The 25,145-nt window shown below is 47.4% G+C and overlaps 1 protein-coding gene across 1 annotated transcript in view; it reads right to left on the bottom strand.

The window, feature by feature from the left end:
* The window catches only part of pcdh15b (protocadherin-related 15b), a 1,024,406-nt gene that overhangs the window by 196,298 nt on the left and 802,963 nt on the right, over nt 1-25,145 (bottom strand). The window contains 1 exon segment of the mRNA XM_055647246.1: nt 15,509-15,814. Within this exon segment, the coding sequence (XP_055503221.1) occupies nt 15,509-15,814 (306 nt within the window).

Raw genomic sequence — 25,145 nt, 5'->3', positions numbered from 1 at the left:
CACAATAATAGTGCAATAATAATAATAGTAATAGTCTATGTATTCAACTAACTCTCTGCCACAGAGGGCAGTTGAGGCCAGTTCATTGGCTATATTTAAGAGGGAGTTAGATGTGGCCCTTGTGGCTAAGGGGATCAGGGGGTATGGAGAGAAGGCAGGTACGGGATACTGAGTTGGATGATCAGCCATGATCATATTGAATGGTGGTGCAGGCTCGAAGGGCCGAATGGCCTACTCCTGCACCTAATTTCTATGTTTCTATGTTTCTATGTAGTTCAGCGCTTCTTTGAGGTTGTAGTGTTTAACAGCCGAATGGCTGTAGGGAAGAAACTGTTCCTGAACCTGGACATTACAGTTTTTAAGCTCCTGTACCTTCTTCCCGATGGCAGTGGTGAAATGAGTGTGTGGCTAGGATGGTGTGGGTACCTGATGATGCTGGCTGCCTTTTTGAGGCAGCAACTACGACGATTGGGAGGTGAGAGCCCGTGATGGACACTTGGTATAATTCTTTCATTCCAACGTTATTCCCTTTATCATGTGTATGTACATTGTGGATGGCTCTTTTGTAAACATGTATCGTCTTTCTACTGACTGGATAGCATGCAACAAAAGCTTTTCACTGTACCTCGGTACATGTGACAATATCCTAAACTGAACTCGTAATTAAACTAATGGAATGCATACTGTATGATTTCATTCACAAATTGCTTGAAACACTTTATTATTATTCAACCTGAATAATTATTCAGTCAGGGCCCGAACCCCAAATGCTGTCTCTCCATTCCCTTCACAGATGCTGTCTGACCTGCTGAATCCCTCTAGCATTTAAATGAACACAAAGTGCTGGAGTCACTCAGTGGGTCAGACAGCATCTCTGGAGAACATGGATAAGTGACATTTCAGGTCGGGACCCTTCTTCAAACTGCATTTTTGTGTTTTGGTCAATGTTCCAGCATGTACAGTTTCTTGTGTCTTTATCTTTATTATTATTATTGTTATTATTATTATTATTATTACTACAGTCCATTGTATACAGTGGCATAGTAGCGCGGTGATAGAGTTGCTGCCTTACAGCGCCAGAGACCTGGGTTCGATCCTGACTACGTGCTGTTTGTCTGTACGAAGTTTGTACGTTCTCTCCGTGACATGCGTGGGTTTTCTCCGGGTACTCCGGTTTCCTCCCGCACTCCAAAGACGTGCAGGTTTGTCGATTAATTGGCTTCTGTAAATTATCCCTGGCGTGTGGGATAGAACTAGTGTACGGGGTGATCGCTGGTCGGCGCGGACTCGGTGAGCTGAAGGGCCTGTTTCCTCGCCGTATCTCTCAAACAAACTAAACAATCTTCAAAATGCTTTAAATATATAGTCGGGTTGCAGTCCAAATGTCAGGCCATGCATACCCCAGGAAACCCCCCCCATATATGGGTAAAGTTTGGATGGGGGGTCGAGCCATGTGGCCGAGTAAGATCTGCAAATAGTTAATCCAACCGGCGCGGCCTGAGGACTACGAGTGCCCCGGTCTCTGGTTTCCGGGGAGGAGGCAGCCGCTCCAGACTTTCCAAGCCGCTGAGGAATGTTTCACCCGACGCCGGAGTTCCATCTTCACGGCAAGAGGGCCCTGAAAATCATCGGATTGGCTGCACGGCCACAAATGGGCACCGACCTCAGGTGTTTCAGAGGAAGGGGACTTAACTTTCTGGTGCCGTTCCCCACAGTGGAAATTTTTGACTCTGCTGTGGGGGGACGTTTGTGTTGAACTCTATAATGTGTTGTGTCTATTTTCTTTATTTCTTTTAACCTTTTTCTATGATATGGAAACTTATTATCTATTTTATGTAAAGCGCTTTGGGGTCAATGCGAGTTGACTTAAAACATGCTATATAAATAAAACTTACTTACTTACTTAATCAGCAGATAACAAGGACTGAGTCAACAGTGGCAATTGGATTTGTTTTTAAATAATTTGATCCTTAATTGAAATAGCAGGCAGAATTCTTCCATATAAATTCAGAACAGGTTCTTCGTTGGTCAACTGACTTGTGGGAAGGCAGATGATCGCGAGCAGATAATTAAACTATTGCCTCTTCATAGTCTCGTTAAAGTAAATCAAGCACCATAATAGCAATATATTTTTAGGCTTATTAGTTGTCACCCATAAAGCTTTGTTTTCATCAATAATTTAATTAGGTTGAAGCCACATACTGAGATATTTTAAATTCTGCTGAAATAGCTTGTGCGTTCCCCTAAAATCCCATGATATAGCGTATTAATAAAACACTTGTGAGTATTATAAAATGTCATTCTATACGATGCATCCAATTACCAAGTGGAACAAACCATGTGTTTCAAGGTTCCGCAGTGCAGACTTTTTACTGCTGAGAGTAATGAGATGTACAGGGGTTTGGCACTTGTAATCTATCCCTCTTTGCCTTCCACAACTTGTGTGCTTCCTCTGGGGTTGTGACTAGCGCATCTTCCTCCAAAGCCTCTCCACCATCGAAAGCTGAGTTAAATCTCAGATTCTATGACCAACATCTATCTCATGCTCCTCAAAGATACAGACTTGGTCCCAAAATGAGCACTTTTAGCATCACTGCGGCACTTATGTGCAGCAGTAGAGCTACTGTCTCGCTGCGCCAGGGACCCCGGGCTTGATCCTGACCTCGGGTGCTGTCTGTGTGGAGTATGCACGTTCTCCCTGTGACTGCGTGGGATAGATACAAAAACCTGAAGTGACTCAGTGGGCCAGACAACATCTCAGGAGGTGGCCCACAGCCAACAATGGATTCATATTTCCTTGATTATCGTTCCATTCTGCGCATTCATTCATTTGTTGCAAGTACCGTCCATATCTCTCATTTCCCTTGCCCCTGACTCAATAGACAATAGGTGCAGGAGTAGGCCATTCGGCCCTTCGAGCCAGCACCGCCATTCAATGTGATCATGGCTGATCATCCTCAATCAGTATCCTGTTCCTGCCTTCTCCCCATATCCCCTGACTCCACTATCTTTAAGAGCCCTTTCTAGCTCTCTCTTGAAAGTATCCAGAGAACCGGCCTCCACTGCCCTCTGAGGATGAAACATCCTCTCCATATCGCTATCCTTTTGCAAACAGAAGCTCATGGTGATGTTGTTGCATTATAAAGTTATCAGTCAATCTCACACTGAATCCCTACAAGGGACAGAATAGTGTTGTTTTAATTCTATCGATCAGAAAGGCCACAAGGGTTTGTAACATTCAATCAACGACAATCAATACACTTCAAAAGCCATGGCGAGACAGACCTTTTATGAAAACTGGTTGCAACTCTGAAGCATATTATGGTACGGGTGAAGATATAACATCTTCAAGATTTTTAGTTACATTTTTTTTTGTCCTGAAGCTTTTTTACTCATTCCAAACAAACATTGTAATTGAAAGGTGCTGGAGTAACGATACGATATGACTTTATTTATCCCAGGAGGAAAATTGATCTGCCAACAGTCATAAAATACATGAAATTAAAATGACAAATGGAAAAATTGGGGTTGTGCACAGATTTGGGGAAGGGCGGGGATGGGGGGAGGGGGAGGGGGAGTCAGTCTACCCCATGACAGAAGGGGGAGGAGTTGTAAAGTTCGAGAGCCACAGGGAAGAAGGGTCTCCTGTGGCGTTCAGTACTGCATCTTGACTCAGCGGGTCAGGCATCAGAAAAAGGATGGATGACGTTGTTTCGGGTCGGGATCCTTCTTCGGACAAAGTAGAGGGTGAGAAAATCCCACCGGAATCTGCAGTTCTTTGTTTCTGGGAACATTGTAATTATTCTCAACCCTCCTGTTTTGGAAAGAAAAGAATTGTGTGTTTCTTTCTTCCTTATCAAACACTACTGCACTTTTTGCAGAGGAGATGAAGACAGCTTGTGAAGACTACAATTGTAAATGCAATAAGAGTGGGTGGCACGGTGGCGCAGTGGTAGAGTTGCTGCCTTACAGCGCCAGAGACCCGGGTTCAATATGACTATGGATGCCGTCAGCTCTCTAAAGGACTTACCGTAACTATGCCAGCCATCTTTTACCTTCCTGTTCATCGCGGGTGTGAATTTCAGACAGCGCTCCCCTGCTTTACCTGGCCCCCGCCTTTGCGATGCGTGTGCGTGTGTGTGTGTGTGTGTGTGCGTGTGTGTGTGTGCAGACGGTACACTGTGAATGGCTCCATTGTAATCTTGTGTTGTCTTTCCGCTGACAGACACAAAAATGTTGGAGTAACTCAGCGGGACAGGCAACACCTCTGGAGAGAAGGAACGGGTAGGGTTGCCAACTTTCTCACTGCCAAATAAGGAACAAAGGGTCAAAATAAGGGACAAATTCCCGACGGCAATTCGTTGACCGACTCGGAAGTGGCTGGGTGAACGATGAGTTGGCCCCGGTGCTGGACCGCACACAAAGCCCAGCCGGCGGACCAGCTGAGGAGTTTTCGCCCACTCGACGTCGTGCGCAAAGTCCGGCGCCCCATCCAACTCATGAACCGATGACCGGCCATGAGAAGGAGGGGTGGTGGTGTCGGCGGTAAGCGAAGTTCGAAGATCGGACAGCTGGCCGGGCTGCTGACCGACGGTGCCACGGGCGAGGCGCTGCTGCTGCACTCCATGGGCTGCACCAGATGCGGTGCTCCGACCCGACAGTCCCCTCGACCCGAGTAGTAGCAGTCAAATACGGGACATGGGCGGTCCCCTCTGGGACAAACCAATTTAGCCCAATATACGTGATGTCCCGGCTAATACGGGACAGTTGGCAACCCTAGGAACGGGTGACATTTCGGGTTGAGACCCTTCTTCAGTCTTTTCGCTGGCTGGTTAACATGCAACAAAAAGCTTTTCACTGCACGTGGCAATAAACTAAACGTAAAGTGCAGCAGAAAGTTTGCGCGCGTCCTACACCGAGGTCACGATCGAACCCTCGCCTTCACTGGAGCTGCAGACTGGCAGCAGCAACCAGCCTGCTGACATACTGCATTACAGCATGGTATGGCAGCTGCACCATGGCAGACAGGGAGAGGCTTCAGAGGGTAACCAGGACAGCGCAGAGGATCATTGGCTGCCCTCTCCCCTCCCTGATGGACATCTACACCTCCCGCTGCCTTAGCAGGGCAAAGGAGATCATCAAAGACAGCTCCCATCCTGCGTTTGGACTGTTCGACCTGCTGCCCTCTGGAAGGCGCTATAGGTGCATCAAATCCAGGACAAACAGACTCAGGAATAGTTGCTTTCCGAGAATTATATCTACCATAAATTCAAATTCACACATGCACTGACTACACCGCCCAACACGGACTTCCATCTGTATATATGTATATATGATATATGTATATATGTCCCCCCCCCCCCCATCTCCCTTCTGTTTTTTGTTTTTTTTCTGTTTCTTGTTTTTTGTGCTAAACTGTATGTATGCACTGAGTACGAGCAGCTTTCAGTTTCACTGTACATGTATAGTGACAATAAATGGCATATCATATCAGTGCACAAGTCAGCTGCCTCAACATCTCCTCACGTCAATGGTTTCAGTTGCGTTCCCCCGGTGCAGTCGCTTGGCAGGTTTAACAAGGTTAATGGCGCGTGCTGTTTTTGCTGCGATGCACAATGCGGCCGCATCTTTCAAGCCCACTTTACAACCCCGAGATATTCAGAAGCAATTTGCAACTGAGTATTCCTGATTTTTCACTGACTTGTAACGACAGAGGCAACCAAGGAGATACATTTATGTAACCAAAGGGGACGAGACTAAACAGACCAGCAATAACTTCCTAAATTCCTTAAGCGAGTTAATTCTCAAAAGAGACAATATAAAAGGGTCCATTAAAACACAAGCCGTTTTTTTTGCATCAATGTGAATAGTGTCGATGAAGTCAAAATACAAAGTGGGACCACACGTTCATAAATTCACCCATTTGGAGTTGAGTTGAATTGGATTTAGTTTATTATCATGTGTACTGAGGTACAGTGAAAAGCTTTTGTTGTGTGTTAACCAGTCAGAGGAAAGACTATAAATGATTGCATCCACAGTGTACAGATACATGATAAAAATAATAATGGCCATTAGTTGCAAATCATGCTTCCTTGCATTATAATCATAATGCCCCTGTTATTTAACGTTTAGTGCAGGATAAAACCAGTAAAGTCCACTCAAAGATAGTCCAAAGGTCTCCAATGAGGTAGATAGTAGCGCAGGGCAATAGACAATAGACAATAGGGACAGCAGTAGGCCATTCGGCCCTTCGTGCCAGCACCGCCATTCAATATGATCATGGCTGATCATCCCCAATCAGTACCCCGTTCCTGCCGTCTCCCCATATCCCCTGACTCCGCGATCTATTCCGGAAGTGGTGGCGCTGTTAACAGCTGCGGCTCACCTGCAGTCCGTCTGTCTTTACTTTTTTCTGTTGTTTTGTTTGTCTTGTTTTGGTTATTTAGTTTGTTGGGTTGTGTTAGAGGGGGGGGGGTGAAACATGTTCTCTGTCTCTTCCTTCGGGGGAATGCAACTTTTTCGTGACATATCCCCCTTCTCTGCCTCCGTCTGCGCTGAGGCCTAATGGCGGAGCTGACGGCCTCCAGCCTGTGACTGACCCCGAGGCTCCAGAGGCAGAGCCAGCCAGGACTTACCAACGAGAGGCTGGCCATCTCTGGGGCTAAGGCAGCGGTGGCCCGACTTGCTGGTGCGGCGTTCTGGCTTTCGGCGGCGGACTGGAGCTTATGCAGCGGGGCTCGGAGCTGAGACTGCGGGACCCAGAGCTGGGGCGGCGGCCTGGAGCTGGTGCGGCTGCCCGGAGCTGGGGCGGCGGCCTGGAGCGGAGACTGCGGGACCCGGAGCGGAGACTGCGGGACCCGGAGCGGAGACTGCGGGACCTGGAGCGGAGACTGCGGGACCTGGAGCTGGGGCGGCTGCCCGGAGCTGGGGCGGCTGCCCGGAGCTGGGGCGGCTGCCCGGAGCTGATGCTGTGGTGGGCCGTCTCGGAGCGGAGACGGCGTTCCGGCTTTCGGCGGCGGCGACATCACCACGGAGGTCCGCTGGACTGGAGGGCGGCATCTCTGGCCTGGATCAATCGCCTCAGCGCAGAGGGAGAACAAGGAGGGAAGAGACGGAGACTAAGACTTTGCCTCCATCACAGTGAGGATGTGCTTGGTGAACTCACTGTGGTGGATGTTTAATTTGTGTTTATTGTATGTTTTGTTATTATTGATTCTGTGTATGACTGCAGGCAACATAATTTTGTTCAGACCGAAAGGTCTGAATGACAATAAAGGATCTATAAAAGATCTATCTTTAAGAGCCCTATCTAGCTCTTGCTTGAATGCATCCAGAGAACCAGCATCCACCTCTGAGGGCAGTTTAGATTTGTTTTCTAGTTTAGAGATACAGCGTAGAAACAGACCCTTCGGCCCACCGGGACCACGTCGACCAGCGATCCCTGCACACTAACACTATCCTACACCCACTAGGGACAATTTTTCATTTACCAAGCCAATTATCCTACAAACCTGTACAGTGTGGGAGGAAACCGAAGATCTCGGAGAAAACCCACGCAGATCACGTACAGACCGCACTCGTTGTCGGGATCGAAACCGGGTCTGTGGCGCTGCATTCGCTGTAAGGCAGCAACTCTACCGCTGCACCACCATGACCGTTGTGGTAGGATGGTTCAGTTGCCTGATAACAGCTGGGAAGAAATTGTCCCCGAATCTGAAGCAGAGTAAATTTTAGAACTATGGTTCCGGCTGCTACTCTCAGGACGACAATCTTGGTACTTCTGCAATAGTAATTTGTGGAGAATGATTGAATTTATTGGATTTCTGTTTATTATACATTATCTATGTGTACTGTGATTACAGGCCGGTTTGGTTGCTGCAATTAAGTAACTCATTGTTACATTCTTGACAAATAAACCCTTGTCACGCTTGACAGAGGTGTCTACTTTGAAGAAGTTCTCCTCCTCTCTCCGACGAGAGTGGAGGAGAACTGCGCCTGTCCCCGCTGACTTACTCCAGCGTTTTTGTGTCTGTCTGCGGTTTAGACCAGCACCTGCCGCTCCTTCCCACACATTTTGTGCTGCTCTTGGAGTTGATTGTATGAGCCCTGCCCAGAATGTCACAACATTCCTGATAGAACTGCTGCCTAACAGCGCCAGAGTCTGCCATGTCTGTGTGGAGTTTGTACGTTCTCCCGAAATTTCAGGCGCACTGCCCGAGCGGAGCTCCAATGTAATAACTAACAAGGAGCCCCCCCGATTCGGATGGTGCTGAGCCGCTGGACGTAAGCGCACCGCCATCTTGAGTAAATTATGTAATGCCATTTGAAAAATATAAATAGCATTCACAACGATGGGCTCAAGAAAATAATTATTCTTGGTGAGTGGTACTTTACAAATACAGCGTGGAAACAGGCCCTTCGGCCCATCGAGCCGGCGCCGACCAGCAACCGCCCTGGATACTTGCACTCTCCGACACACCAGGGACAATTTTACAGACACCAATTAATCTACAAACGCGTCTGTCTTTGGAGTGTGGGAGGAAACCAGAGCTCCCAGGGAAAAACCCGCGCAGTCACCGGGAGACCGTGCAAACTCCATACAGACAGCAGCTGAGATAGACACAAAACGTTGGAGTAACTCACGGGACAGGCAGCATCCCTGGAGAGAAGGAATGCGTGACGTTTTGGGTCGAGACCCGTCTTCAGACCCCACATTCCTTCCTCTGGCTTCACAATTCACGTCTTCAATGCTTTTGTCTCACACCATCAGTTGTTTTCATCTCTGGTCCTTGTCCAAACATTTGCCCATCAACACCCCCCCTCCCCCACCCGTGTTCCCCCATTACCTGCCATGCTTTGTCCTGCCCCTCAACTCGCCCAGCTTTCTTTCCCTCTCCTTCCCCTCTACAATCAGTCTGAAGAAGGGTCCTGACCCAAAACGTCACCTATCCATGTTCTCCAGAGATGCTGCCCGACCCGTTGAGTTACTCCAGCACTTTTGTCCCCCCCCCACCATCATTGTGCTGGCACTAAACATTATTCCCTTCTCGTGAAGACAGACACAAACAGCAAGAGTAACTCAATGGGACAGGCAGCATCTCTGGAGAGAAGGACTGGGTGACGTTTCGGGTCGAGACCCTTCCCGTCTTCGGTTTAAACCAGCATCTGCAGTTCCTTGGTAGACACAAAATGCTGGAGTAACACAGCGGGTGCTGTCTCACCCACTGAGTTACTCCAACATTTTTGTGCCAACCTTCGATTTAAACCAGCGTCTGCAGTTCTTTCTTACACATCTGCAGTTCCTTCCTACACATTCCCTTATCATATATCTGTACACTGCAAACAGCTCAAGTGTAATCGTGTATTGTCTTTCCGCTGACTGGATAGCGCGCAACAAAAGCTTATCACTGTACCTGGACCTTTTTCACCGTATACGTGACATTAAAGTGCAATGTAACTGTCTTTAGGATCCCCACTCGCTGCATTCTGCAGGCAGGCAGTGTGTTTAGTGTGTTAAAAGCATCAATTCTCTGACTCATTTTTATTGCAATTGATGAATGGTGAGCACCATTTGCCTGCAGTAGGTGGCTGGCCAAGATAAGCAAGGATTGGTGTGAGTGGAGGGGGGGGGGGGGGGGGGGGGGGGGTGCAGTACATTAAGTGTCAAAAATAAAACCTAATGATAAGGAAAGTCAATAAATAATGTACCACGGTCAGAAATTGATGAATGCTAAGCCAGCAGCCATGTAGCTCAAATGATAGCTGGGTTGAATCTGAACAAGAGAAATGTATATTTTAATCCCGGGGATGTTTGGGAGGCAGGTCTGGTGCTCTTGCCTCCTCGCTTAGTCATTTCCCAGCTCCACTGTCGTCCGGAATGGCTTAAAGGCAGCCAAGGATTATGTACCTTGGGTGTGGTGCAAGAATGGGTAAGTGCATAAAGGGACAGCAGATCAAATAGATCACACAAAGCAAGAGGTGACGTTCCACAAATGAGATGTTACGGAAACATAGAAAATGGGTGCAGGAGTAGGCCATTCGGCCCTTCGAGCCATTCAATATGATCATGGCTGATCATCCAAAATCAGGACCCTGTACCTGCTTTCTCCCCATTTCCCTTGAATTCCGTTAGCCCTAAGAGCTATATCTAACTCTCTCTTGAAAACATCCAGTGAATTGGCCTCCAATGCCTTCTGTGGCAGAGAATTCCACAGATTCACAACTCTCTGAAAATCAAATGGATCACGCTAAGCGAGAGATGACTTGTTCCACAGACAAGATGTTGTCAAGCTGGAACGAGTATAGAGAAGATTTACGAGGATGTTGCCAGGACTAGAGAGACTGAGCTATAGGGAGAGGTTGAGCAGGTTCGGATTCTATTCCCTGGAGCGCTGGAGGGTGAGGGATGATCTTGTAGAGGTGTATAAAATCATGAGAGGATTAGATTGGGTAGATGCACAGAGTCTCTTGCCCAGAGTATAGAAGTGAGATCGACCGATTGACCAAATGGTGCCAGCACAATAACCTGGCTCTCAACACCAGCAAAACCAAGGAACTAATTGTGGACTTTGGAAGGGATAGGATAGGGACCCACAATCCCGTCTACATCAACGGGACGATGGTGGAAAGGGTTAAGAGCTTCAAATTCCTGGGTGTGCACATTTCCGAAGATGTTACCTGGTCCCAGAACACTGATGCAATTATGTAGAAAGCACATCAGCGTCTCTACTTCCTGAGAAGACTATGAAGAGTCGGTATGCAAAAGAGGACTCTCTCGAACTTCTACAGGTGCACAGTAGAGACCATACTGACTGGTTGCATCATGGCTTGCTTCGGCAACCTGAGGGTCCAGGAGCGGAAAAGGATGATGAAAGTTGTAACTACTGCCCAGTCCATCATCGGCTCTGACCTCCCCACCATCGAAGGGATCTATCGCAGTCGCTGCCTCAAAAAGGCAGCCAACATCATCAAGGACCCACACCATCCTGGCCAGGCACTCATCTCTCCGCTACCATCGGGCAGAAGGTACAGGAGCCTGAAATCTGTTACATCCAGGTTCAGGAATAGCTACTTCCCCACAGCTATCAGGCTATTAAACTTGCCAACAAACAGACTCTGAACTATAACAGCTATTGCACTTTATCTGCTTATTTATGTGTATATTGAACTGAACTGCTCTGTATTTTTGCTTACAATATCGTGTTGTGCTGCAGCGAGCAGGAATTTCTTTGTCCTATCTGGAACACATGACAATAAACTCTCTTGACTTGACTTGACTTGACTTGACTTGACTTGACTTGACTTGAGAGTAGGGGAATTGAGGACCAGAGTTTAAGGTGAAGGGGAAACAATTTAATAGGAATCTGAGGGAGTAATGTTTTCACACAGTGAATGGTGTGAATGGAACAAGCTGCCAGAGGAGGAAGTTGAGGCTGGGACTATCCCAACATTTAGGAAGCAGTTAGAAAGGTAAATGGATAGGATAGGTTTGGAGGGATATGGACCAAGCACAGGCAGGTGGGACTAGTGTAGCTGGGACATGTTGGTCGGTGTGGGCAAGTTGGGCCGAAGGGGGTTTTTCTCGCACTATATCACTCCATGACTGTAAACCAGCATCTGCAGTTCCATCCTATACAAGCTAATTATCTGTTCTGTCTCTCTCTCAGCTTAAGGGGATTTAGTCCCTCCTAATGATGCGGTCCAGAAGTGATATATGAAACGAAGGAAGCACTCTTTTCTTCATCATTTCAGGATCCCCAGAGACTATTTGGCAGACATAAAAGGTCCTGAACATTATTGCTGCAGTTATTGCCACTTATATAATCAATGTGCACAGACACTGACACCCAACAATGGCAACAAGGCGTGTAGGAAGGAACTGCAGATGCAGGTTTAAACCGCCGATTGGCACAAAATGCTGGAGTAACTTCGAGGGACAGGCAGCGTCTCTGGAGAGAAGGAACGGGGGGAAAAATCATCGTTACTTTTTTGCATTTCTGTCATCCATTTGTTCTCCATCTCTCTAACTTCACCGTCTATATCTCTCGTTTCCCTTTCCCGTGACTTTCAGTCTGAGGAAGGGTCTCGACCCGAAACGTCACCCATTCCTTCATTCCAGAGACACTGTGTGTCCCGTTGAGTTACTCCAGTTTTTTGTGTCTATATTTAATAGCGACAAGGCTGCATTTTTACACAGTGTGTTAAGCCAGCGATCAAATTATTCTTAGAATCACAGGGAGTGACACAGTGTGGAAACAGGCCCTTCGGCCCAACTTGCTCACACCGGTCAACATGTCCCAGCTACACTAGTCCCACCTGCCGGCGTTTGGTCCATATCCCTCCTCACCTGTCCTGTCCAGGTACCTGTCTAACTGTTTCTGAAACATTGGAATAGTCCCAGCCTCCACTACCTCCTCTGGCAGCTTGTTCCATACAACAGCTTGAAAGATTGAAGATAGCCACAATAAGCCAACCAAGGCAACTCACTGCCTAAGGTCATTGCCCTGATGTCCTGGGCTTTTCTAGCCTCCAGCTCTTCACATTCCATCCACTACTTTTGTCAGAAGAAGGATTCCGATCCAAAATATCCCTATCCCTTTTCTCCAGAGATGCTACCAGACCCGCTGAGTTACTCCAGCACTTTGTGTCTTTCTTTAGTGATAGTCTTGGTTGCCTGGATATAAACTTGTTGTCGAGTATTCGTACTCTCAGTCTTAAATACCATAATCCTGAATCTTCATTGTACCTCTGAGAGAAGTCAGTAAGATATTAAGCAATATACATGTTTCCCAATTCTGTGGAGTTTAGTGGAACTAATGATTTCATAAAAATCTTATCCTCCGATTGCAGTGGCAGAGTGGCGCAGCGGTAGAGTTGCTGCCTTACGCCGCCAGAGACCCGGGTTCGATCCCGACTACGGGTGCTGTCTGTACAGAGTTCGTACGTTCTCACCGTGTCCTGCGTGGGTTTTCTCCGAAATCTTTGGTTTCCACCCACACTCCAAAGGCGTACAAGTTTGTAGGTAAATTGGCCTGGCATAAGTGTAAATTGACCCTAGTGTGTGTAGGATAGTGTTAATGTGCAGCGGTCGCTGGTCTGCACGGACTCGGTGGGCCGAAGGGCCTGTTTCCGCGCTGTATCTCTCAACTAAAGTAAACTAAATTGAAAGGTTTATATGGTGTTCAGTATTCCCATTTCAACTAATCTCACCAACAGATTTGTCACTCACTGCCAGACTTGGCTCCAAAATTACATTCATCTACATATACAGTGACTGACCGCAGTTCAAACTAATATCCAAATTATTCTGTGTTTGACCTGCACACCGCTGGAGTCAACCCCCAGGAAGCTTGTATTAAGTCTAGAATCCTACAGCTATAAATCAACTCGACTGACAGACGGTTCTTGCGAACTGGGTGGCCCCTGGTGTCATAGGATCCGATGTAAATCTACCGCACGCTCTTGTTTGATAACTGCAGTGCCGGCAGACCTCTGAGAGGGGCAATATCGTGTACAAAAACAAATAATACCTCAAAACCGGCACCACAGAGCAACATTCAATTTAGGACTTTAGAGATTCAGCGAGGAATCAGGCCCTTCGGCCCTCCGGGTCCGCGCCGGCCAGCCATCACCCCGCACACCAGCAGCTACCCTGCGCACACACACCAGGGACAATTTACAATTTTGTACAAGTCAATTAACCTGCAAACCCGTGCGCCCTTGGAGTGTGGGAGGAAACCGGTGCACCCGGAGCAAACCCACGCAGGTCACGGGAAGAAGGTACAAACTCCATACAGAGAGCACTCATAGTCAGGATCGAACCTGGGTCTCTGGCACTCTGACCCTACCGCTGTGCTGCCATAAAGATCCAATTTTGAGTAAATTCCACTGTGTCACTTCACTCCTCCAATTTTATGTAAACCCCTCTCAACCCATCTCTCGTTCCTGTGCACCAGCGCTGCACACCCTCCCCAGTGCAGTCCCCACAACCCCCCCACCACACACTCCCCCACACACACCCATCACCCTGGTCCTCCCCATCCTTCATACACTCATCTCCCATTCCCGAGTCTCTCGTTTCCTTCTCTTTTCTTTGCACCCTTGCACACTTCCATCTATATTCCTCCCTCTAGCTCTACATTCCATGCCCCCTTTCTCCCTATCTGACAGCATTTAGTCTCCTTTTCATCTCTAGCCTCTCTCCCTTACTTCACTCATCTGGCAATCAACCCCTGTATCCACCTATCACTCGCAAAGGTTTTTTTTCCCCCGCCCACCTCTCTTCCCTGATTTTCTTCCCCACGACTACATCCAGTCTGAGGAAGGTTCTGACCTGAGATGTTCCCTCCACAGATGCTACCTGACCTGCTGAGTTACTCCAGCGCTGTGTTTTGCTCAAGGTCTCTGGCTGTCTGTGCCAGGGTGCGAGAACGTGCTTTATCAATCTTGCCTTCCTGTTGTCGGCACAGTGGCACAGCTGGTAGTGCTGCTTCCTCACAGCGCCAGAGACCCGGGTTCAATCCTGACCTCGGGTGCTGTCTGCGCCCATTGTGTCCAAGCCAACCATCGATCACCCATTCACACAGCTCCATGCTATCCCATTTCCTCATCCACTCCCCACCACTGGTGGCAATATTACAGAGACCAAAGACCCTACACGCCCACACGTCTTTGGGATGTGGGAGGAAACCGGAGAACCGGTAAGAAACCCCCGCAGTCGCTGGGAGAACATGCAAACTCCACACAGACAGCGTCCGAGGTCAAGATCGAACCCGGGTCTCTGGCGTTGTCAGGCTGCAGCTGTGCCATTGTGCCACCCTCATTGTTGAACTGAAGCATCCAAGGGAAGATGTTTTGCACCAAACATCAACAAAATAAATACATGCATTCACGGGCTACAAAGCCTTGCATATATTTCACTGCATGTCAGAGATAAAATTAATTATTTAAAGTCACACTACTGTAAAATTCAAACAGAAAGTAGAACCAATACAGTCAACCCATGCGGTCACGGGGAGAACGTACAAACTCTATACAGATGGCACCCGTGGTCAGGATCGAACCCGGGTGTCTGGCGCTGTAAGGCATCGCCCCTACCGCCACGCCATCGTGCCGCACATCTTCCCTGCACTCTTTCTTCGCTCATATTTTGCAGGTCATTTGGCCTCACTTACGCCGTGCAATAGTTTAGAGATACAACGCGGAAACAGGCCCTTCGGCCCACCCAGTCCGCGCCGACCAGCGATCCCCGCACATGAACACTATACTGCACACACTAGGGTGTCAATTTACACTTGTACCAAGCCAATTTACCTACAGACCTGTACGTCTTTGGAGTGTGTGAGGAAAGCGAAGATGTCGGAGAAAACCCACGCAGGTCACGGGGAGAACGTACAGTACAGACAAGCGCCCGCAGTCGGGATCGAACCGGGATCTCCGGCGCTGCAAGCGCTGTAAGGCAGCAACTCTACCGCTGCGCTAGCGTGCCACCCTCTTGTGTTGAGCTTACCTGGAGCTGCAGAATAACCATCCCGACGTCGTTGTTCTCCGGCACCAACACCACGTAGTTGGATTGTGAGAAGACGGGGCTGTTGTCATTGACGTCGAGCACTCGGATGGGCACGGACAAGGTGGTGCGTCGCGGGTCGCGGGCCCCGTCGGAAGCCTGCACAAGCAGGTCGTACCGATCCATGGTCTCCCGGTCCAGCGAGGTCATGGTGTAGATGCTGCCGTTTGATGTTATCCTGAAAAGGTTATTGAAGTTGGCCAAGCTGTAGTGAATCTGCCCGTTAATCCCTGCATCTGGATCGGTGGCCTGGGGAATGAAGCAACACAATGACTTAGTTTAGTTCAGAAGGATATGGGTCAATAGCAGGTGGGTGGGACTAGTGTAGATGGGACATATTGGCCTGTCTGGTCAAGTTGGGCAGAAGAGCCTGTTTCCACGCTGTATGAGTCTGTGACACTGTGTTTTGCTCAGGATTGCAGCATCTGTAGTAACTTGTGTCTGCATAACATCTCAGTTCAGTTTAGTTTATTGTCTCGGTGAAAAGCTTTAGTTACATGCTAACCAGTCAGCAGAAAGACAATACATGATGACAATATTTCAGTACAGCAAGCGGATAACGCTGCATGTTCATGTACCTTTTTCACGCTGAACAATCTCAGGCCAGGCCTTCCAAGACCAGGGCGATCGACACACACTCATAGTCAACTTGGGCTGGATGCCATCTCATTGTGCTTCCACACAGAACCAGGGGCCACAGTTTAAGAATAAGGAGTAAGCCATTTAGAACGGAGACGAGGAAACACTTTTTCTCACAGAGAGTGGTGAGTCTGTGGAATTCTCTGCCTCAGAAGGCGGTGGAGGCAGGTTCTCTGGGTGCTTTCAAGAGAGAGCTAGATAGGGCTCTTAAAAATAGCGGAGTCAGGGGATATAGGGAGAAAGGAGGAATGGGCTACTGATTGGGGATGAACAGCCATGACCACATTGAATGGCGGTGCTGGCTCGAAGGGCCGAATGGCCTACTCCTGCACCCATTGTCTGTTGTCTATTGTCACACGATGGCATGATGTGCAATGAATGAATGAATGAATGAGTTTATTGGCCAAGTATTCACATACAAGGAATTTCCCTTGGTGACAGTTAGGAATGACACATAAAGTAATGTATGTCAAGTTGTTAATAACATAAAATATTAATAATAAAACATATTCTCAACATCCTCAAGCATCGATAGAAGGTAAAGCTTTTATTGGACCTTTGTCTCATCATTGAGGGCCGAAGGGCCTGTGTTTCCTGACAACACCTGCTATTAAAGTTTAAACACTGCTGGCATTCAGAGACATATAAATATTATTTAAATGAATACTATTAATATTGGGTTACTTTACTTTAGACCTTCGAGACAGAAATAGTTTGATAGGGACATGGATAGGGCAGCTTTGGAGGGAAATGGGCCAAACATGGGCAGTGTAGCTGGGAGGCTGGTGTGGGAAAGTCAGGTTCAAGGGTCTGTTTCCACACTGTTGTAAGACTATGATTATATCGCACGAAACAAGCCATTCGGCCCATCAATTCTACTCCAGCCATTCAATCAAGGCTGATCTATCTTTCCCACTCATCCCCTTTCCCCTGTCTTCTCCCCATAACCCCTGACACCCTTACCAAAAAAGAATCTGTCAATCTGCACTTTAAAAATATCCAATGACTTGGCCTCCGCAGCCGTCTGCGGCCATTATTTTTTGCTCTCACTTATTTATTTTATAAATCCAAAACAGTTCAAGAAAACTGCAAAGCAAAGCAAAGATAGACAAAAAATGCTGGAGTAACTCTGCGGTTCAGAGTTCATCTCTGGAAAAAAAGGAATAGGTGACGTTTCGAGCGCCTTCTTCACAGGACAAGTGCTTTATCTCACTATATCTTCCATCAGGCTGCATTCATCGTTGCACATACCATAACTGAAGAAGGGTCTCGGACCGAAACATCACCCATTCCCTCTCTCCACGCCGAGTTACTCCAGCAATGTGTGTCTATCCTTGATGTTAATCAACATCTGCAGTTACTTCCTACACATTTTCAAAGTGAAAGTTTATCTTCTGGTCTCTGCTAAGACAAGTGGGACGACAGATGGCACAATGGGCTAAGTGTTCGGCTGGCGACCAGAAGGTAGCCGGTTCGAATCCCGCTGGAGTGCATACTGTCGTTGTGTCCTTGGGGCAAGACACTTCACCCACCTTTGCCTGTGTGTAAATGTAATGTAATTATGTGAAGCACTTTGGGGTCAATGCAAGTTGACTAAAAATGTGCTATATAAATAAGATTATTATTATTATTATAAGACACGGAAAGCCACGTTCGTCAACGTCTTGGTGCTTCGCCCGAGGCAGATAAGATGGCAATCGGAATATTCTTTCATGCAACCTGGAACTGCAGATGCTGGTTTACGCCGAAGATAGACACAAAATGTTGAAGTAACCCAGTGGGACAGGCAGCAGATCTATGAGAAGGAATGGGCGACGCTTCTGGTCTGAAGAAAGGTTTTGACTAGAAAAACATCACCCAGAGATGCTGCCTGTCCCGCTGAGTTAGTCCAGCATTTTATGTCTATCTTCACAATACAATTTACGCTCTGACAGAACATGCCCACAACGTGGACAAACCTAAGTGCAAAGTGTTCCAATGCTTCAATATTACAAGAGCAAATGTGCTCAGCTTACAATAGATTTATCGTGTTGTCTCAACCCAAACGGCTTTGTAATCTGTGACTGATTTTTTATCGAGTTCAATGTAGCCAATGTTGTTTTTATGGAATGATTTTCCTATAAATAATTTAACCTTCACATTAATTTCTCTGTTTTCCTCTCTTCGTTTCTCGGAGTTCGCACAAAATAAATAAAAAAAAACAATTGTGTCACTGACACCTGCAATTTGTTTACAAGTTTGTAAGTTAAAGGAGCAGAATCAGGCCATTCGGCCCATCAAGTCTACTCCGCCATCCAATCATGGATGATCTATCTTTCCCTCTCAAATCAATTTTCTTGCCTTCTCCCCATAAGCGACTCCCACCCTCAGCAAGGCCAGCAGCATAATCAAGGACGAGTCTCACTCTTCACCCCTCTCCCATCAGGCAAGAGGTGCAGACGTTTGAAAACGCACACCTCCAGATACAGGGACAGTTTCTTACCAGCTGTTATCAGGCAACTGAACCATCCTACCAACAACTAGAGAGTGGTCCTGAGCTCCCAAGATACAAGGTACAAGAGAGTTTATTGTCATATGTACCAGATAGGACAATTAAATTCTTGCTTTGCATCAGCACAACAGAATATAGTAGGCATGAATACAGAACAAATCAGTATATAAATATATAGACACATGAATAAATAAAACAGATAAAGTGCAAATAACCAGAAAATGGGCTATTAATGTTCAGAGTTTTGTTTGAGTTAAGTTTAATAGCCTGATGGCTGTGGGGAAGAAGCTGTTTCTGAACCTGGACATTGCAGTCTTCAGGCTCCTGTACCTTCTACCTGAAGGTAGCGGGGAGATGAGTGTGTGGCCAGGATAGCCAGACCCATCTACTTCATTGGAGACCGTCGGACTATCTTTAATCAGACATTACTGGACTTAACCTTGCACTAAACTTGATTCCCTTTATCATGTGTCTGTACACTGTTGCCGGCTCGACTGTAATCATGTTTAGATTTTTCACTTACTGGATAGCAAGTAACAAAAAGCTTTTCACTGTCCCTTGGTACACGTGGCAATAAACCAAACAAAACTAGATTGGAATAATAAACTGAAGCAGATTTTGATTGTGTTGTTGCTTTGTTTCAGACAGATTGTTATTAGTTTAGTTTTTAGTTTGATGATACAGTGTGGAAACAGGCCATTCGGCCCACCGAGTCCGCGCCGACCAGCGATCTCCACATATTGTCAATGCCTTACACACACTTGGAACAATTTACACTAATTCCCCAGCCAATTGACCTACAAAAGTGTACATCTCTGGAGTGTGGGAGGAAACCGAAGATCTCGGAGAAAACCAACGCAGTCACGGGGAGAACGTACAAACTCCATACAGACAGCCCCCTCAGTCGGGATCGAACCTGGGTCTCTGGCCTGTAAGGCGGCAACTCTACCGCTGCGCCACCGTGCTGCCCTAACTTAATTTTGTTCTCCAAATAGTGGCGTGGGATCGGAATGAAGAAGGACTTATTTGTGTCTGCACGTTGCACCTCCCTTTCTGAAGAAAGATAGTTACCTGATACATCATCTATCCGTGTTCTCCAGAGATGCTGCCTGACCTGCTGAGTTATTCCAACATTTTGTGTCCTTTTGCGTAAATGGACTGACCAGGACTCTGCTCTCTCTCTCTCTCTCTCTCTCCTCTCTCTCTCTCTCTCTCTCTCTTTCTCTCTCTCTCTCTCTCTCTCTCTCTCTCTCTCTCTGTCTCTCTGAACTCCGCGGGCCAGGCAACATCTACGGAGGGAAATGGACAGACTCTCTCTCTCTCTCTCTCTCTCTCTCTCTCTCTCCCCCCCCCCCCCTCAAACTCCCACAATCGTCGCAGCGGGTGCAGCGGGGCCAAAACGTTGTCTATTTCCTTTGTTCCATAGATGCTGCTGCACCCGCTGAGTTTCTCCAGCATTCGCGTGTGTGGGTGGGAGTTGGGGGGAGGGGGGGGGAGAGACATAAGGCAGCCTGAAGAATGGGTCGCCTGTCCATTTCCCTCCGTAGATGCTGCCTGGCCCGCGGAGTTCCCCCATTCATGCCTGTGTGAGAGGGGAGGGGGGGGAGGGAGAGAGAGAGAGAGAGAGAGAGAGAGAGGGCACACACAAGGTGAATGTGAAATCTCACCTGCCTGTTTCAGTGACAGACACCCACTGCCACTAAATGAAGACACCCCCATCTGTCTCCCCCTCCTCTCCCTCGACTCCCCCACCTTTCCCTCCCAACTCCAGTCCCGTCCCGACCCCCTGGGAAACTGAAGGTTTCCCGCTGTAATTAAAGAGTTCCCATGGTAGACTGTAAAACTGGGACCCTGGTTCTGGACTCCCCCAACATCGGGAACATTCTTCCTCCATCTAGCCTGTACAATCCTGTAGATACGATTAGACAGGTATCTAGTTATTTAATTCAATTCTATCGCCCAGCCTCTCATCTTTCAATCGGGTTCGGCCAGGAGGGATCTGCAGATGCTGGATTAAAATGAAGATAGACACAACATGTAGCTCAACGGGACAAGCAGCATATCAGAAGGGTCTCGACCCGAAATGTCACCCATTCCTTCTCCCAAAAGATGCTGCCTGCCGTCGAACTCATTCTCTTTAAACCGGCATCTGCTGTTCCTTCCGACATATGCACAAGAAATAGGCAACTTTTCGGGCCGAAATGTTGCCTATTTCCTTCGTTCCATAGATGCTGCTGCACCCGCTGAGTTTCTCCAGCATTTGTGTGTGTGGGTGGCAGTTGGGGGGAGGGGGGGGGGGGGGGGGTGTAGAGAGATAAGGCAACTGAGGAAAGTTCCGCCTGTCAATTTCCCTCCGTAGATGCTGCCTGGCCCGCGGAGTTCCTCCAGTTAGAACCGGCTTTCTGACAAAAAGAGACACAAACTGCTGGAGTACAATAGCTCAACAAGTGAGAGTACAATCGCTCAGCAACACTCAAAAATGAAAAAGAATAAAAATGTGATTATTTCACCTCCCTTCAACTATTTTGTGTTTCAGCATGAGAGGGATTATAACATTAGAGACATTCCTCTTGTAGTGATGTGTTAATGAAGAGTTGCAGACATCAATCTGATAGTAAAAAATATATTTATTTAACCTCACCTTATGCCCCTTCTGTCAAGCTTCCGGGTTTGCCGTTTGCAGGAGTTCCCATGGTACTCGTAAGAGTCATTACGGATATCGCACGGAAATATCGCAAGGATATCGCACTGGCATCTGCACTCATACAATGTTGCAACGCTGCTCAAGACACTCAAAATGTTTGAATTTTCTCCCGACCTTACCAAGTTACACGACTGCCTGCCGTCAGCACCACGGAGGTCCTCGGTGGTCCACGAATGCCGTACAGCTATCGCAGAAGGTTCCCACGATGTTACACTCTTGTTAGGTCTTGCTTCAGGTCGCACTGTGAGATCGCCCTTTAAGGCTATTGAGGTATCAATCTCTACCTTAAAAATATCCATTGACTTGGCCTCCTCAGCCGTCTGTGGCAACGAACTCCACAGATTCACCATACTCTGATGAAAGAAATTCCTCCTCATCTCCTTTTCTTCTGAGGCTAAAATCGAGTGGTGGCGCCATCGGGTGAGGCAGCCTCACCAGCAGCTTGCCGTCCTTTCACCCTTTTTGTTTTTTTAGTCTGTCAAAAGGTATGTTTTTGGAGGCCTCTTAGCCTTTTTTAAGTGGGGGCTGGGTGGGGGGGGGGGGAGAGGGGAAAACATTTCCCAGTCACTTCCTGGTTGAGGATGCGTCTTTTCTCTGAGCCACATCTCCCCCCCCCCCCCATCGCGGCCTACCATCTGGATTGGTGCAGCTTTTCCTGCAGCTTTCAGCAGCGGCGCAGCACTGGATTTCATCGCGGAGCGGACGATGCTTTACCGGGGATCGCCGTGGGGAGCTCCGGATCAACACTGTGGAGTTGGGGTTTGCGGAGCTTCCAGCCGCGGTCGGCACTGACTTTAACATCGCGGAGTCCTGGGACCCCATGCCGGGGGTCGCCAGTGTTGAATCTCCGCCCAGCTCGGCCTGTGGACTTCGGAATCCGCGGTCTCCGGTAAGAAATAGCCGATTCGGAAACTTCAAGTCGCTGAGAGTGTTCTTACGTTCCTACGCCGGTGCTCCGATCATCCCGGCGAGAGGGCCTGAACATTGGGCCATCTGTAGCGGCGACTGCGGAGGGCTCAAAGGGGTGAATAAAGAGGCAAATGACTGAACTTTATTGCCTTCCCTCACAATGGGAAACGTTGATTCCACTGTGGGGGATGTTCATGTTAAACTCTATGGTTTTGTGTTCATTTTATTTTTATTTGTGTCTTTGCACGGTAACTCAAATTTCACTGCACCAATTGATGTATGTGACAATAAATGTAACTTGAACTTGACCTCTGGTCCCAGACTCTCCCACTACTGGAAACTGAAGGTAGACACAACAAGCTGGAGTAACTCAGCGGGACAGGCAGCACGTTGTCTGGAGAGAAGGAAAGGGTGACGTTTCGGGTCGAGACCCTTCTTCAGACTTGTCAGGAGAAAGGGAAACGAGAGATATAGACGATGATGTAGAGAGATAAAGAACATTGAATGAAAGATAAGCAACTGTTGAGCTATTGATTGACCTATTGAAGACTGGAGCAGGTGCCTAAAGTTATACTTCAAAGCTGCAACAGACTATCTGCAAACTAATCAAACGAAACTCCCTCAACGTAAACAAATGACTTAACTGCAACTTTGCTTCCTCTCAAACAAATCTAAAGCAACTTCCATTAGGTTAGAAGTAATTTGTAGCCTCTATTACGACTTCAGCAATATTAGAAAAGAACGTTCGAATTTCTGCGCACGACTTTCAGGGAGAAATGATGCTCATTAATTTAGGTAAAAATGTTCAAGCCTGCTGTAATTTGATCTCGGTTGACAGATATTGATTGTGAAATCGCATTGTTTGCAGTCGCTATCAGAAATAATTTCCTTTATATTCCGTTTAATATTCATGAGAGGATTTGGTGCAGGAAGCGTAGTCCTGGTACCACATCTGCATGTTGATTACAATATTTTTGGCTCACGAAATCCATAATTTCCCAAACCGGATAATCAATTCAGGTGATAGCATGGTGTGTGCGGAATACCAAAGGAGAAGAGGAATTCTCAGTGCTCGGAATAATCTGCCGCTCGAGTTATTATTCAAGATAAGCCGTGGGGTAAAAATCAGCCATTGCATAGACTTTTATTAAAGCTCAACTTGCAGAGGGCAGAGTAAGATTATTATATTAAGTATTATTATTATTATCATTGTTATTATTACTATTATTGTTTGTTGTGTATGTTCATATGTGTGTATATACACACACATATGTACACACATAAAATAAAATAATAGCGATAACACCTGATACATCAGCCATGATTAAATGGTGGAGTAGACTTGATGGGCCGAATGGCCTCATATATACACACACACACACAAACGTACACTCAATAAACAAACAATAATAGAGCAATAATAACAATAATAATACCATTATTAATAGTCTGAAGAAGGGTCTCGACCCGAAATGTCACCTATTCTTTCGCTCCATAGATGCTGCCTCACCCGCTGAGTTTCGCCAGCATTTTTGTCTACCTTCCATTTTTCCAACATCTGCAGTTCTTTCTTAAACATAATAATACTATTATTCTTTGTTTTTTGGGTGTACATAAGTGTACGTGTCTGCGTGCATATATATATATGTATATATACATACGCACGCACAATACGCCGATGGCCTAATTTTACTTCGGAGTCACGTGAGTGACTTCGTGAAGAACCCCGCTACGGCGCATGCGTGTCATATCGCATACACGCATTGAACGTGTCGGACCTGGGGAGGACGTCCCCTTGAACGGGAGAATTGCAAAGCCGGTGGACGGCAGGTAAGTGACTCTGCATTTTCACCCTGTATAGGAAATGGACAGAGCAACACACAGAAAGGCTGTGAAGAAGCTGCAGGACGTCAGCGGTGAAGGTGCCGGGGACCCGCAGCAGCAGCCGGCGGCACAGGCAGCTTGTACTGAAACACCTGTGCCAGATTTAAACCCCGCGTCGGGAAAAACAAATTATAGACCGGGCGGGAAGGCTAATGTATAGCAAGATATAACCTCCATCCAAGTCTGAGGATAACTCACTTGTTGCAAGTTCAAACCAATATAGCAACTAAAACCACTGGTTGATTTCCATTTTTTGCTGCGAAAATGAGTTCGAAAAGTCGCCGGTAAATACTTACCTATATCGCAGTAATGGTGACCAGCTGCAGGGCATAGAGCAGCCAGCAGCGACCACATCTGCAGAGCTCGGAAACCAGTACGAGTGGCTGCAGCATGTGGGGCCGTTATCAACATGTTCCGAGGAGTACCGGGACGGCGAACAACGGCATTTGCAGCGGCCGGGAGCAACCAGAGCCGGTAGGCATGGGGACCGGTTGCGACAAAAACCGCGTGCGACTAGTGCCCGAGGGCACGAAAGTCGGCAGGAGCGGTGGGCTAAAAATAAACACCCGCGATCGACCAGTGCGGGAGAGCACGTAGGTCGGCTGGAGCGGTTGTCGGAGGAATTTCTCCACAGTGCCAGGCTCCAGAATATGGATAAAAGCCACACAGGCACAGGTGTAAGTCCCTCAGCACATTGCCAGAAAAGGCTGCTGGACATTTCTTCCTCCTCTGAAGAGGGTGTTCAAGGGCTGCCTGAGTCAGAGCCACGTTCCCATATGGAGGATGAGGGAACAGAGTTGCTGGACATGGTGGGCAAATATTTCCAGCAAGAACAGACTGGCAAAGACCTAGAGGCCAGGATGCAAAAAAAAATAAGTAATAATAAATAAATATATATATATATATATATATATATATATAAGTCCCACAGCAGTTTCCCATAAGGGCTGCAT

The sequence above is a fragment of the Leucoraja erinacea genome, chromosome 15 (genome assembly GCF_028641065.1).
Source record: "Leucoraja erinacea ecotype New England chromosome 15, Leri_hhj_1, whole genome shotgun sequence".
Classification (NCBI taxonomy): Eukaryota; Metazoa; Chordata; class Chondrichthyes; order Rajiformes; family Rajidae; genus Leucoraja; species Leucoraja erinaceus.
Note: the sequence above shows the minus strand (reverse complement) of the source record. Positions and strands in the feature narration are given on the sequence as shown.